Here is a 13,996-nt window from a genome sequence, read left to right as displayed (position 1 = left end):
CACAAATAATCAAATTTTTCTTCTACAGATATTTTCAAGATGACAATTCAAAATGGCATAGCCTTTGAAAGATCGCCAATGAAAGATCAAGTTGTATTATTATTTTCCAGTTAAAAGTTAATAAACTTTCGTTAGTATACTCGTAGTTTTTGATTGAAATTTATTTAAAGCGAGTTTAACTAGATAGTTGTCTTAAAGTTTTTTTCCCCTTACATCTCCCGTTTTCTGTCTGAACCTTAAAAAAAAAAAAAATACTGAACGCTATCAACTTAAGTCTGACATCTGACCTCCTCACTTCCTTCCTAACAGTCGAAGAGATTCATCTGAGAGGGGGTGGACCTAAGTGTTACTAGTAATAATAGAGTTTTTTGAGATCTTGTTTTACGATTACGTGCTTACGTTGTATAGTTCACGTCCAGTGCAGTTATACATGCGACAGTTGTTACGTTTCTCAACGAATGGAAATAATAACGTCACTATGGTGATTGTAATTTAGTTATCTCTAAATGAGTTCTGTTGGACAGATAAGTTTTTGTTAGCATTTTATTTTTTTCCTTTTCGGTTTAGAACGGTCGTTGAGACCTACACTGAGTGCACAGTAAATGAATAACCATTCTCATATCCGGGAGTGTTCTCGTTTGTTAGTATAGTTGAATTAATTTCCAAGCACGGAGTGTTGATATTACGGACTCATTATATTGCTTTTAAGTGTACTTGAAGAAATTTACTTTACCAGGTACCAGACAGATTGCTTCTGCTCTAGAAAATGGCAATGTTTGGGTATGTAATTTTAATCTTGATTGATTTAAAACAAATATTTCATTTAAGCTTTTTAATATTAGGTGGATTTAGTTTATCTTGAAATATTTGATAACGTTAAATAATAACAATTCTCTTTATCAGCTTTATGCTGTATATGTAAGCAAAATATTTAGTTTATACAATGAACGTACAATAAGTGCTTATTTCCTCTACTTCCAAACAAGCTCAGAAACTCGAGCTTTCAGTTTTAGTGTATTATTAAGTGCATGTTAAAATTTTTGCCCTCTTTGTGTGTCATTTTTACAAGTTTGAATTGCATGCTGTGGATGAACTCAGGAATACTTTTAAAAAAAACAATCATCTCGGAGTTTTTTCTATCGTAGTTTATCGTCAATAATGAGGTGACGGAGCGTTTAGTTCAGTGTGTGATCCAAACCATGTGTGTCCTTACCGAAGATAGTTCTTCGGCCTAAAACAAAAACAGGTACGGTAATAAGTAATTCATGAGAGTTCGTAAGCGCTACGGATAGCATTAAAAATTACCTATTTTTAAAGCGCGTCATAGTTTACTTTTAAAAGTGCGTCTAATTAAAAGAAATTTGGAAGTAAGTCTAAGTATTAATAAGTAAATATAAATAAAGAAAAGGAAATAATGTTGGAAATGGGCTTAACCAGTCTGTTGCTTTATATTTACTAGTTTACTGTTAAGATCATTGAGTACTTATATTTTTTGCATTAGAATAGGAAAAATTTATGGCAAAAAATATATGTACACCACTCATCCAAATTCTTTAAAGTTACCACCATGATAGAATGGGATTATGGCTACAGAAGATACTAAAATATAATCCTAGTTAGATTAATTAATATAGACGCATTTAAATTATCTTAAGCAATCTTATGAAGTTCCCGCTTTATTGCAAGGAAGTGTTAAAATAACGGGGCTGAATCATTTTAGGTAATATGTTAAAATCAAATAGATTTTTTTTTTTTATCTAGATATGTATCTTCCTTGTGCTCCATTAATAAAAATCTTTTGTTCGGAAATAATGGTAAAAACCGGAAAATATAATTTAAAGCTATTTCTTCGCCTGATGCTAATCTTACTTGCTGTAACGTATCTGCAGCATATATACAATGTATTTCGCTAGCAGGTAAAATACTTAAAACAACAGGATTTAATTTTACTCTTTAGTTTTCTGATTTCTGATAAAAATCCCTCTATTATTTTTATATTTTTCGAACAACTCAAAAAGAGATATGATCGTACTTACACATACACACATCCGCACAAGTGTGTAAATTTGAGCAGCGAGTAACATATTAGAGAGTTTAACATCTAAAACTTCCGTTCGTTATTATCACAGACTATCAGAATACTTGTTTTTCGCACAGGGAGAATACATTTAATTTAGACATAAAGGACACCAAAACTGTCAGCATTGAACTTAAGGATCACAAAAATTAAGAATACGACACTAATACCGACCATTTTCAATTACTTTTACATGTCATCCTCTCCTTTAGGAGTACTAATGGAAGCTGAATTTGGATTTAAACGCATCGGAAGTGTCACTGTTCGCCTCAGCGACACTGAAAACTATGGATTCGACACTAATATCGGTCATTTTTAATAATATATATATATATATATATATATATATATATATATATATATATATATATCTTCCTCTTCAAGTTGCGGAATGAATTTGGATTTAAACGGCACCGGAAATGTCTCTGTTCATCGTAGCGACCCCGAAAAGTATGACTTCGACATTAATATCGGCCATTTTAAATCATTTTTATATATCTCTTCCTCCCCAAGTTGCGGGCCTGAATTTGGGTTTAAACGGCATCGAAAGTATCATTGTTCACCTTAGCGGCCCCGAAAACTTTGAATTCGAGACTAATATCGACAATTTTCCATCATTTATATAGGATAAAACTCCTCCCCCAATTTGGATTTAAACGGCATGAAAAGTGTCACTGTTCACTTCAGCGACCCCGAAAACTATAGATTCGACACTAATGTCGGCTATTTTCAATCATTTTTATATATCCCCTTCCCCTAAGTTAATTTAAACGGCATCGGAATCATTACTGTTCATCTCACCGACCCCGAAAACTATGGATTCGACACTAATGTAGGCCATTTTTGATCATTATATATATCAAGGATGCAAATAAGCAATAAAATAACCCAAGAGAAAAAGCTACTAGCCCACAGTCCACAATAGAAATCATTTACTTACCTACGATATGATATTAAATACTAACCCGCACCGATGAACCACTCACCCCGGGCGATTGGGCGAGTGGTTATTTGCAAATCTGATATATATATATCCGCTGCCCTTCCTCAAGTTGCAGTGCTAAATTTGGTTTTAAGCGGCATCGAAAATGTCACTGTTCATCTCAGCAACCCGGAAAATTATGGATTTGACACTAATATCGTTTATTTTCGATATATCTTTCTCTTTCCTTGCTCCAAGTTGCACCTTCAAAGTGAAAAGATGAAAACCATCCCAGGCCGGGACCTCATCTACATTGAAAATTTTATCGAGATCGGTCTGGTGGTTCAAGAGTTAAATTACAAAATAGTCACTTTCATTTTTATATATAATTTATCGCACTAGAAAACAGGTATTTGTTTACATACACAATTTTGTACATAAAGTTTATATTAATTATATGTTTTAGTGCATGAATATTAGTGAAATTTGTTTACTGCTCTTTATTTTAAGAAGTAATTTGGTTAAAAATTATCAAAATTTCACCAGAAGGAAGAGCAAATTAAGAACTCAGTTTCATTCAAGAGCCCTATTTGTTGCCACTGGCGCAAATCCCGGGAGAATGAGGGGGACATGTCCCCCTCAATCTTGGAACTGAGAGGGAATGTCCTCCCCCCCAATAATCCGATTTGAAATGTGTTTTTTGGGGGAGAAAGATTATTTCTGTTCGAGTGGCACTTCATCTACATCGCCTGATATCTATTATATAAAAGAGAACGCACAAATCCTTTGTTAGCTCATCACGCTAATACGGCTGAACCAATTTCTTTCATTTTTGGGGGGTTATTAGGATTTGGACCCTAGATGGTTTTTATCATATCACTTTAATTTTTAATTACCAGTGTCTTGAGATAATTGACCATTCAAGTGTCCATAACGTACAAATCCTTTGTTAGTTCATCATAGGTATAAAAATAAACGTATTTATATGCAACCCGCATGACCGTGTCACTCGGCGGGTTAACATAAATGACAGGCGATATAATGTTAACATTTACTGGAATCTACTATGGTTTTTATCATATCACTTGAAAGCGAAAAAGTAAAAATTATCTAAGTAACAAAGTTTATTGCGTTCCGGGGTGACCGCAGCGAAGCGGGGCGGGTTAACATAAATGACAGGCGATATAATGTTAACATTTACTGCAATCTTCTATGGTTTTTATCATATCACTTGAAAGCGAAAAAGTAAAAATTATCTAAGTAACAAAGTTTATTGCGTTCCGGGGTGACCGCAGCGAAGCGGGGTGAACGCTGCTAGTATAATATACAACAGGTTCACCTCAGAAATCAGATTCATCTACCGTAATATGAGTCTTTCCTTCCCCCGGAATAAACCTCAAATCTGCCCGCCTTCCAATATTGAAGACAACTCTGCTCCACTGATCCGACTAAAAAGCATATAAAGTAAATGAGCGCATACTATTAATTTTCAAGAATAATTACAAGAAGTTTATTTTCGAATGCTTCTTTTTTAAATATTCGCAATATTGAAATTTCTCAACTTACATTTTTCTCGCTTTCGAAAAAATAAAACGGTTCCGTTAGTAGTAAAATTAACCTAATACAAAGACTTTTGTTATTTTTCCAGTTTTTCCAATTTTTCTGGAAAGAAACTGGAAAAAACTGTTTTTTACCAACAGGTTCAAAATTTCCGGAAATTTTACAACACTAGTCAAGACTTCACGTAGAAACTAATATGTGCCCTATCCAAACATCTATGCTTCAGAATCCCAAGGTACTTACGCAACTATTTTTATAGAGAGAGTTTGGGTACGGACATATAATTCGAAGTTCTCACCAACTGCCTCTATAAAAATTGTTGCGGAAGTATTAGGAGTTCTGAAACATGGATTTCACATACTAGTTTCTAAGTGAAGTCTTCACCCGACTATTTTAGTTCCCATAGTTTTAGAGCTATGGACCTTCAAAATTCATTTTTTTTTAATGTTTTCGGCAGCATATAACTCCGAAAGAAAGCATTAATGCACCCAAGTTGGTTTATACTTTTTGTCTTATTTTGATGTGAGGAATCACCTCCCAAACGTTGTCAGTGTTCTTTTGAAACCCTGTATATTTTGTTAGATTTCATATTTGTGTTCCATTAACATATCACTGGAGTGAAAACAAAAGAAATAGTGTACATATACAGTGAAGTTTCTGCGATGCAGCTTGTTATAGACACAGTTTATCTTAACTAACTATGGCTTGTGGAACCCGAGGGCTCAATCCCGCGTTCAGAGAAGCTCTCCATTGAGTTCTGTCCTTAGCCAAGAGGATCCAGTTTCTACTTTGTATTCCTATTTCTGCAAGATCCATTCATTTTAATATTATCCTCTCATCTGCGCCTAGGTCTTACTAATAGACTTTTTCCGATTGTGTTTCCAGTTAAAATTTTGAACTTCTTTCGCATGTGAACATAGTTAATTTTTCACAGAAAGTTTCACTAATGCGTGTTTTAAACAGCAATAGGATAAAACATGTGAAACAAATATGTTAAATGTTCACACCTATAATAAATATTTGCTGAATCAGAGAAGAATGATTTTTTATTTATTTAATAATCAGTACTCATTACTCGTTCATGTAAAAATTTTATGCAATATGAACATCCTTGGACCTATAAATAGCGTTTAAAATCGGGCAAGTCGGGAACACAATATAATATTGGGACAGATTGCATCTGTACGAAAACTTTGAAGCCTGTGATCGCCTTCGATACTACACACGTTCGTTTTGGTTGTTCTTGTGCTTTCACTTATATCTCACTTGTAGGTTAAGGAAAACTGGGATTCTGCCGGGAATCAGAACCGATGTTCAAGATGTGTGATTTAAAACCAGCTCTGAACATAAATGCATATATTTACTTTTACTGTTATATGAGGTGATAGTATGGACTGTAGGTATTAAGGCACGCATCAGTCCTCTTGAACAGGTTATTCAACACTTTCCAGAGTTCATCCAAAGTACGTTTCTTATTTATTTTTCAATGATTGGTATCAAGTCTTCAACGTTTCTTGGGCCGATTTTAAATCATACACCCTGTATATCAGCTTCAATACACACACCTGAGTTGAGTTCGCTAACCGAGGTTTAAAAGGAGATCTTGGCTCTTTTTTAAAGAATTAAATAAGATATATTTAATACACTTTAAGTTGTACTTTTTCCGTGAAAATGCGGTTAAATGAATATTTTCCAAAGTGAAATCCTTAGTACTTCCGCCATCTCCCATTTTATCATTCGGTAAGTTGTTTCGTCAGTCATTTATTTCACTTATCAAATCTTTATCTGTTGTAACTGTTGAACGTTAAACTTAATATTTCATTTCATAAGCAAAGTTTTATCTTGTTTTATTCTTGCTACTACTGCTATACAAACTCGTCGCATACCTAGTTCAAGTAGATCAGATAGTGTTGAAGAAAAATTTTGCGTAACTGCTTCTTGCGAAAAACCTATAACTTTCGTTGTCAAAATAGGAAGTATATAAAGATGCATAGTGGTTTAGGAGAATGCTGACCAGAGATGGAGTGGGTCAGTAGGTCAAGTTTTCTGAGTAGCTCGTGGGTCAACAGCATATGATCCACTGCAACCCACTACCCACCATGACCCACTGCGGACCACCACCCACCATGACCCACTGCGACCCACCGACTCACTCTGACCTACCGACCCACTCTGCTCACTGCATTGTAGACAGCACCTTCTGAACACTGGTGAATTTGTCTACGTTTTACTTTCAAGGCCTCCATTCCCCTTTCTTTTTCATTTGTTTCTGTTTACTGACCTAAGATGAGTATATCTTAGAATTGTAAGTATTGTAAGTGTAAAAAGAACTTCAGGCACTTTTGGATATTGATATTTGTAATTATAATAATAGCACTAGGACTTATACTACTACTTGGCTTTCGAGACACACAGCCTACGAGTTTTTAGAAGAGCTAACTACTGGAAAAAATACATATTTGAATCATGTAATATATAAATTATTTTCTAAAAAAAAATTGAATGTAACTGTGTGCGCCTGATCATCACGGTCAAATTGCAAAGTCAAATGAAATGATTTTTGGTATATAGTTAGGCCTTAATCCAAACTGGGATGATACCATATCGCTTTCATTATAATGTATATCCTAAAGGGTAGTGGGGATCCAAATTTTTGCGGAAAAAATTTAGTATCTCGCAAGCCGTTATTCTTACGGAGCTGAAATTCAGTATATTAACTCTTTATTGAAAATGAACAATGTATCCTAGCATTTTTTAAAAATCTCCTTTATGTGTATGGGGGGGGGGGACTTTCTATATATGGAAAATTGGTAGCGGGTTGGTTTGTAAAAATAATCGAAAACGATCAATATTAGTTGAGAAACAATTATTAATTGAGAAACAAAAAATACAGCGCTTCGCTTCATATATCAATTGCATTCTGTGTACTATAATAATTGCTGAAGCTTATGTTTATTGTATGGAGCGCTTAGGGCACAGGGCAATCAACCAATAAAGTTGTGAGAAAAATAGATATAAAATTTGTACTGTAAGCTTAATTACACGGAAATTTTAAGTTTAGACTGTACGTTTAATTATATGGAAAATTTTACACTTCTTTTTTCCTTTACATTGGTCCACTTATCTTGATTTGGGACTTTCAAATTTTATCCTTTTTTCTACTGAAAAGTATCGATAATTCAACAATGAAATAATTATATCATGATAATTTAATTGAAATTCATCGTAATTTGACCCATGGCAAACACTTTACCATTTTATATCGTAAAGGTCAAATCCACCGTTATTGTAATAGAGCGGTGCTTGAGTGATTGACCCTGGAAATTCAAACTTCGTTTAATTAGAATTTCACAGCCTGGTTTTATTACAAGTGTAAACTTTTTAGTCAGTAGAGAAGAGGCCGTGGATCATGTGTCAGAATTGATTATATGTTTTGGTGGGTCAGAGTGGGGCAGGGAATGTGGTGGGTCACGGTGGGTCATAGATCAGAGTGGGTCACGATGGGTGGGCCACGAAGTTTTCATTGGTCCACGCCATCTTTGTTGCTGATCTCTGGTTAATTTCCATTTCATGTGAGTTCTTGGTGGGTAGCATCAGGTTCATGGGTTTTCTCTGGTTCTCCGTTTCCTTCTTATGTGTTCACTCTGCTGAATCTTTCTTCATTGTTCTTCATTTGCCAGTTGATATAATGGTAAGGTAGGATAGGTTGTAATGCCGTGGCTGTAATTTTACTTTAGGAGATCCGTGTATGTGTATGAGCATTCAGAGCAATGGCTATAACTGCTAGCTAGCACTAGGCACATCACACACCGTACCTTAAATATAACAAAAACTCCAAATCTTTTTACTTTATCCTGTTGACAGTGTATGGCCTTGTTCGTGCATGTTGAAAGTTTTCAGAATCTTCTGTAAACATGCATGATGGTTTTGCTGTTCTTCATGCATGTTTACCGTGTATGTGCTCGTTCATGCAAGTTGGTTGTTTTATATTTAGGTCCACTAATCACGACAGCGGAAGAAATCACGTGACTGTGCTTCGATTCATTCTTCTAGTAAGTTGAACAGCAGGTTGGTACGTGTGTGGACTAAAAATTTTTCTAACATGCATGATGAAACACATCTTCCATGAAAGTTGGTCATGCAAGTGTGTGTGCGTCTGTGGCCCCATTAAGGATTTGATGCTAAAAATGAACAAAAACTCACATTATCTTCTTCCTAATGAGGAAGTATTTTATGTAGACACTATACGCGTTGTGTAGAAGCAAAGTTAATTACAAATTTAAGAAATAAACATTCCTGTTATTAAGTTAATCTGTAATTTGTATTTGGTGTAGTTTATCGTCATGTCGTACAAATGAAGTGATTTTGCTCACGGTAAAAAGTAGCTATATTAATATCTTTTTTTTTTCATATGAGAGCAAATAATGTGTGCTAAAATTTCAGTTTCCTTAAAAAAAGGAAAAAAAAAAAAACTAAAGAGAGATAAATAAAATGGAATTTTCGTAAGTTCTTTTCCCCTTATTTTCAGCAAAATGAAACATGATCATGTAATTTGGATTGCTGTCAGTTATAATAATAATAATAATAATAATAATAATAATAATAATAATAATAATAATAATAATAATAATAATAATAATAATAATAATAATAATAATGTGTTATTGTCGAATCAGCTACATAGCCGTAGATAGCATCAATTCTTACTACAATAAATGATTGTTCATTATCTATAATAAGTGCTATAGTACTAAAGTTCACTACAATAACATAAATTAAAAAATTATCACCTCACCTTACAAAAATTAAATATTATCACATTCAAAAAACTCATCTATTGAATAAAATGGTGTTTCAACTAACCAAGAGTATAATCTATTTTTGAAACTATCCATAGGTAGTTGTGTCAGTTCTATAGGCAATTTGTTATACAACCGTACACTCATGGCTTCATAGCTATTTTGTGATTTTGTCAGTCTCAAATATAGTTCTTTGACACTCCTGTTATTTCTAGTGATATATGAGTGTGTCATGCCTGTAGTGTAATCCTGACGTTTTGCCCTTGATGTAGATCAACACATTGTATTTATACAAATTGATTATTTTTAATCTTATGAATAATGGTTTATAAACTCACGTATTCTCTGCATTCATTATTATTCTCATGACCTTTTTTTTTTTTTGTAACAGAACGTCATTCACATGGCTACCATTTCCCCATAATATTATACCATATAGTAAAATACTTTGAAAAAATGCAAAATATGCGGATCTTACATAGTTCTGTGGTACCTGATTTCTCAGGTTTTATATCAAATATATTACTCTAGAATGTCTTCCTGTAATATATTGTAATATATTACAATATATACTTCCTGTAATACGCTAGTTTATTTAATAATAGATTATGGTCAACACAGTCGAAAGCCTTGCTTAGGTCACAGAATGTAGCCCTTGCAAAGCCTATAGAATCAAAAACTTGTAAAACCTTGCTTACTAATGAGTCTGTAGCATCAACCGTAGACCTTCCGGCCCTAAATCCAAACTGTGAATCACTAATTATATTAAATTGTTCCAAATGATCACATAGTTGTATTTTTATAATATATTCAATAATTTTCGAAAATATAGGGACCAACGAAACAGGGCGATAGCTAGCTGTACAATGTTTGTCTCCTTTTTATAAATTAGGATAACCCTAGAGAGCTTTAGTACGTCGGGAAAAGTTCCTTCATTTATACATCTATTTATGCAATATATAAGTGGACTTACAATGCAATCGATTACTTTTTGAATCAGAGTGGTTGATAAATCATAAATATCAACACTATCCGAGGATTTCATTCTTTTAACAATATCTAAAACAACTGCGGTTGTTACCCCGGTAAAAACTAAATTACTCTGCACCAATTCATTAGCATGCGACTCAATCATGTCAGAGACCCTTACATTTGTATTTTTGCGTATTTTCTTAACCGATTTAATAAAGAAAGTGTTAAATTCATAAGCGGAAATGGGTATACTATCCTTATTACCAACTTTAGCTACCTCGTTAATTAATATCCAAGCCTCCTTACATTTATTGGGTGCTGCTTCAATTTTTGGTACATTATACATTTTTTTGCTTGATTTAACGCGAACTTATAATCCTTTTTTCTTTTTGTTTCAAATACTTTGTTGTTTTCACTTTTATCCCGTCAGTATAATACCAATAATGACATAACTGTACATTTCATAGTTGCAAGTTGGGTAGTATACCAATTTGCATTACCATTTATTATTATTATTTTACGTTCTTTTTATTATTCTGAACTTTAACTTTTCTTTGAGGAATAAATGTATTAAACACATTCAAAAAACGTGCATGAAACGCTCAAACGTATTATTAGTCCTCAGTAGATTTCGTAGATGTAGGTCCAGTTAACACATTCAACCAATTTACGCTATTCAATGAATTTCTTAAATGTAAAATTCTTTCCTCGGATATTGGTCTTGTAACTATTATTTTATTCTCCTCCACAACACATTTCCTAGCAATTACGGAACCTAGTTTAATCCAGACAGAGTCATGATCTGCTAGTTACTTAAATGGGGCCACGGTGGCTCAGCGGTAGAGAGCTTACCACCAAGTGGGCATTGTGGTGGACATACACCGTGTTTTTTTTTTTTTTTTTTTTTTTGTTACTTCCCACTTTCAAAATTCCACCATTATCATCCATCTAATAATTACCGTCTCCCTAGCATCGGTGCATAATCGTTATTGGTGCATTGAACAAAAACCACTTACATATCCATTACAGACACTATTTAATAAGTTATTTGCTAGTTTTTACTTTCCAACAAAACAGAAATTTGCTTATATTTGTCTAGTTCCCAAACCCAATATGAAATGTATACGTATGAAAGAAGTGCCACAATAGTTAAGCCTGAACTACAGATAAGGTAATGTGACTATATCGCCAATGGAAGCTTCGTGGATAAATTTATGTTATTTATTCTATTGTACTAATATATGTAATCGATTTTCTTTGATTGGTGCTAATAATAGATGAAGTTTTTTTGATTATCAATGTGATAAATTAAAGTGTATATGAAGCTTCCATCAGTACAACTTCAGTAACTTATCTGTCATTTACATATTTACATTTTAACTGTTTTGCTACTTTTTCAAAAGAAAAAAAAAGAAAAAAGAAAGAAAAGAGAGAAAGAAAGAATGAATGAATGAATGAAAGGACCGATATACAGTATAAATAAAAAGAGTTTATGGTCCCACTAGGCCTATTGCTCCCGTTTAAGTCTTTTCATCTGGTTTACAGAAGATGGATTTTAAGAGAAATACCCGGCGGGAGCTCATGTGGTTCGGATTCCACGTCCACGTCTCATATAGCCTCGCTGTTGAACGGGACATTAAACTCAAAATCAACTCAACTCATTTAAGGGAAATAATAGGTCTAGATATGCAATGTTCGTTAAAACTCTTGTTCGGATCTAAAAAGAACTATTTCGAATTCCTGAAGCGACAAAGAAAATATCTAATTTGTCAAAAACATTAATTTTTAATCGTGCTGTTGGATAGGAGAAAACTTTAGCTAAATGCTCAGACATAATTGATTATAGTAATAAAGAGATGTTTGTGAAAGCGTAGATGCAAACACTATTTAAACAACTGTTGATACTCGTATAATCACACATACGCCATCCTTACTTTTGTCGTAAAAATCCTGAATTGCATAGTAAATGTGACAATTGTGTTACAATAGATTTTCACTGCTGTGCAAATAGTCAATTTATACAGCATTCAAGTTTCACAACAATGTTGCATGTAGGCTTAAGTACGGATTTCTTTGCGTGGATTACCTGCAAGTGTTTTTGTTGATTAATCATGTGTTTCTGTGTCAATACACCATGCACTGCTAATTGAAAGAGAAAGCACCGGATACATTTGTTCATATAGTGTGACGGTATTTTTTTTTATATACGAATACAGATATTAAAAGGGGGCGGAAATATGTTTTTGAACAAGTTATTACAAAGAAAGTTAGTTTTTAAATAGAATTAGAAGATGAACTCTTTCCTTGACGTTCTACCTATTTAGTACTTTATCAAATATGCATATGAACATCTTATTATTGTTATCAATTTTCGGGAGAGCTAAAAGGAGCTGTAATCCCTGAGGTTTTAAACCTGCAATTGAAAAAAATTCAGTTGAGTTGATTTGGTAAATAAATAAAACTTGGAACACAGCACATAATATAATTTCTTAAGCTGACGACCCCCGGTGACAATGTTTGATTTACAAATCTCCGTAACTTTCAACATTCGAGTCCGTGGGCTCTTGTCCTGAGGTTGTCAATATTAACCCTTACACTCCGGCTTTAACGTATGCTGCTAAATTAGTATATTTTGTATGGAATCAATTTACTTCATGAGAAGTCTTAGGATACATGCTCTCTCAGCATTCTGCAGAGAGCAAGAGGTTGTGACGCCATTCAAATACCGGAATTAAATGCACTGTGCAGTTTCTGTTAATATCACATTATAATCCCATACTCTGATGTTCCGATACTATATTAATAAATATGAGTACAAAAAATATGTTTTCAGTATGTTACATATTGGTATTGATTTACTATTACGAAGGTTGCTGAGTGCCGTTACCCTATCCAGCGATGTACGCAGGGAATGGGCCCTGGGGGTCCGGATCCCTCCTCCTGAAATCTTGAGTTTTCTATAAATTCAGTATAATTTTAGGCGTCATTTTATAGATTTTAATATAATTTATCCTCATATCGAATGTGGATCCCTCTGGAAATAAAATTCCTTCATACGTGCATGACTCTACCGATAGTGCAATTGCTCTCAAACATATATTATTACTTTTTTACGTTTGTTGGAATAATGAACAACGACAGCGAACAAAGTAATATACAGAGGTACTAGCTGAACCTGCGCTCTCTACACAGCGCATCATTCGCATATAAGCATAAATATCCTTCTCATTCCTCACAACATCTATACATATCTCTTTACAGACACAAGTGAAAGACGTATTGATTTAAAAAAAATCGGCAAGGGGTATCATAAAGGGGAGATTTTTCGATTGTTTTATCTCAATATGTCGCACCGTTTGCAAGATTTGAGCCTACTTCGGGTTAGAGTTTCTAATTCATGCATGACCAGTGTTTTCTTTGTTCTTGCATGCAGTATTTAGTAAGCAAATACATTACATACACATTAATTATGATGTCAGTTATATATGGTGTTTATTGGGCAAAACACTCCAAAAATAAAGATTCATCTTAGACTGGACAAATGGTTATTCTTCCTTTTTCATTATTGTTTGACCATGAAACAAACGCCTGAGACATACAACTCCTGTATACAATTATGTGGTGTTGGAATGTATAATGTGTATGATATGATACTTTAGTTTTTTT

The 13,996-nt window shown here is 33.7% G+C and overlaps 1 protein-coding gene across 10 annotated transcripts in view; it reads left to right on the top strand.

The window, feature by feature from the left end:
• The window catches only part of ATP7 (copper-transporting ATPase 1), a 361,543-nt gene that overhangs the window by 143,621 nt on the left and 203,926 nt on the right, over positions 1-13,996 (top strand). Inside the window, exon 1 of one of the 10 annotated variants that reach the window (XM_081728120.1) lies at positions 440-780. The exons of the other annotated variants lie outside the window; for them this stretch is intronic. Coding sequence (XP_081584246.1) covers positions 767-780 — 14 coding nt within the window. The 5' untranslated portion in view covers positions 440-766. Of the gene's footprint in view, positions 1-439; positions 781-13,996 lie in introns of those variants that run through there. 10 annotated transcript variants of the gene reach the window in all.

The sequence above is a fragment of the Thermobia domestica genome, chromosome 10, assembly GCF_964235325.1.
Source record: "Thermobia domestica chromosome 10, izTheDome1.hap1.1, whole genome shotgun sequence".
NCBI classification, from domain to species: Eukaryota; Metazoa; Arthropoda; class Insecta; order Zygentoma; family Lepismatidae; genus Thermobia; species Thermobia domestica.
This window is presented reverse-complemented; position numbering and strand designations above follow the sequence as displayed.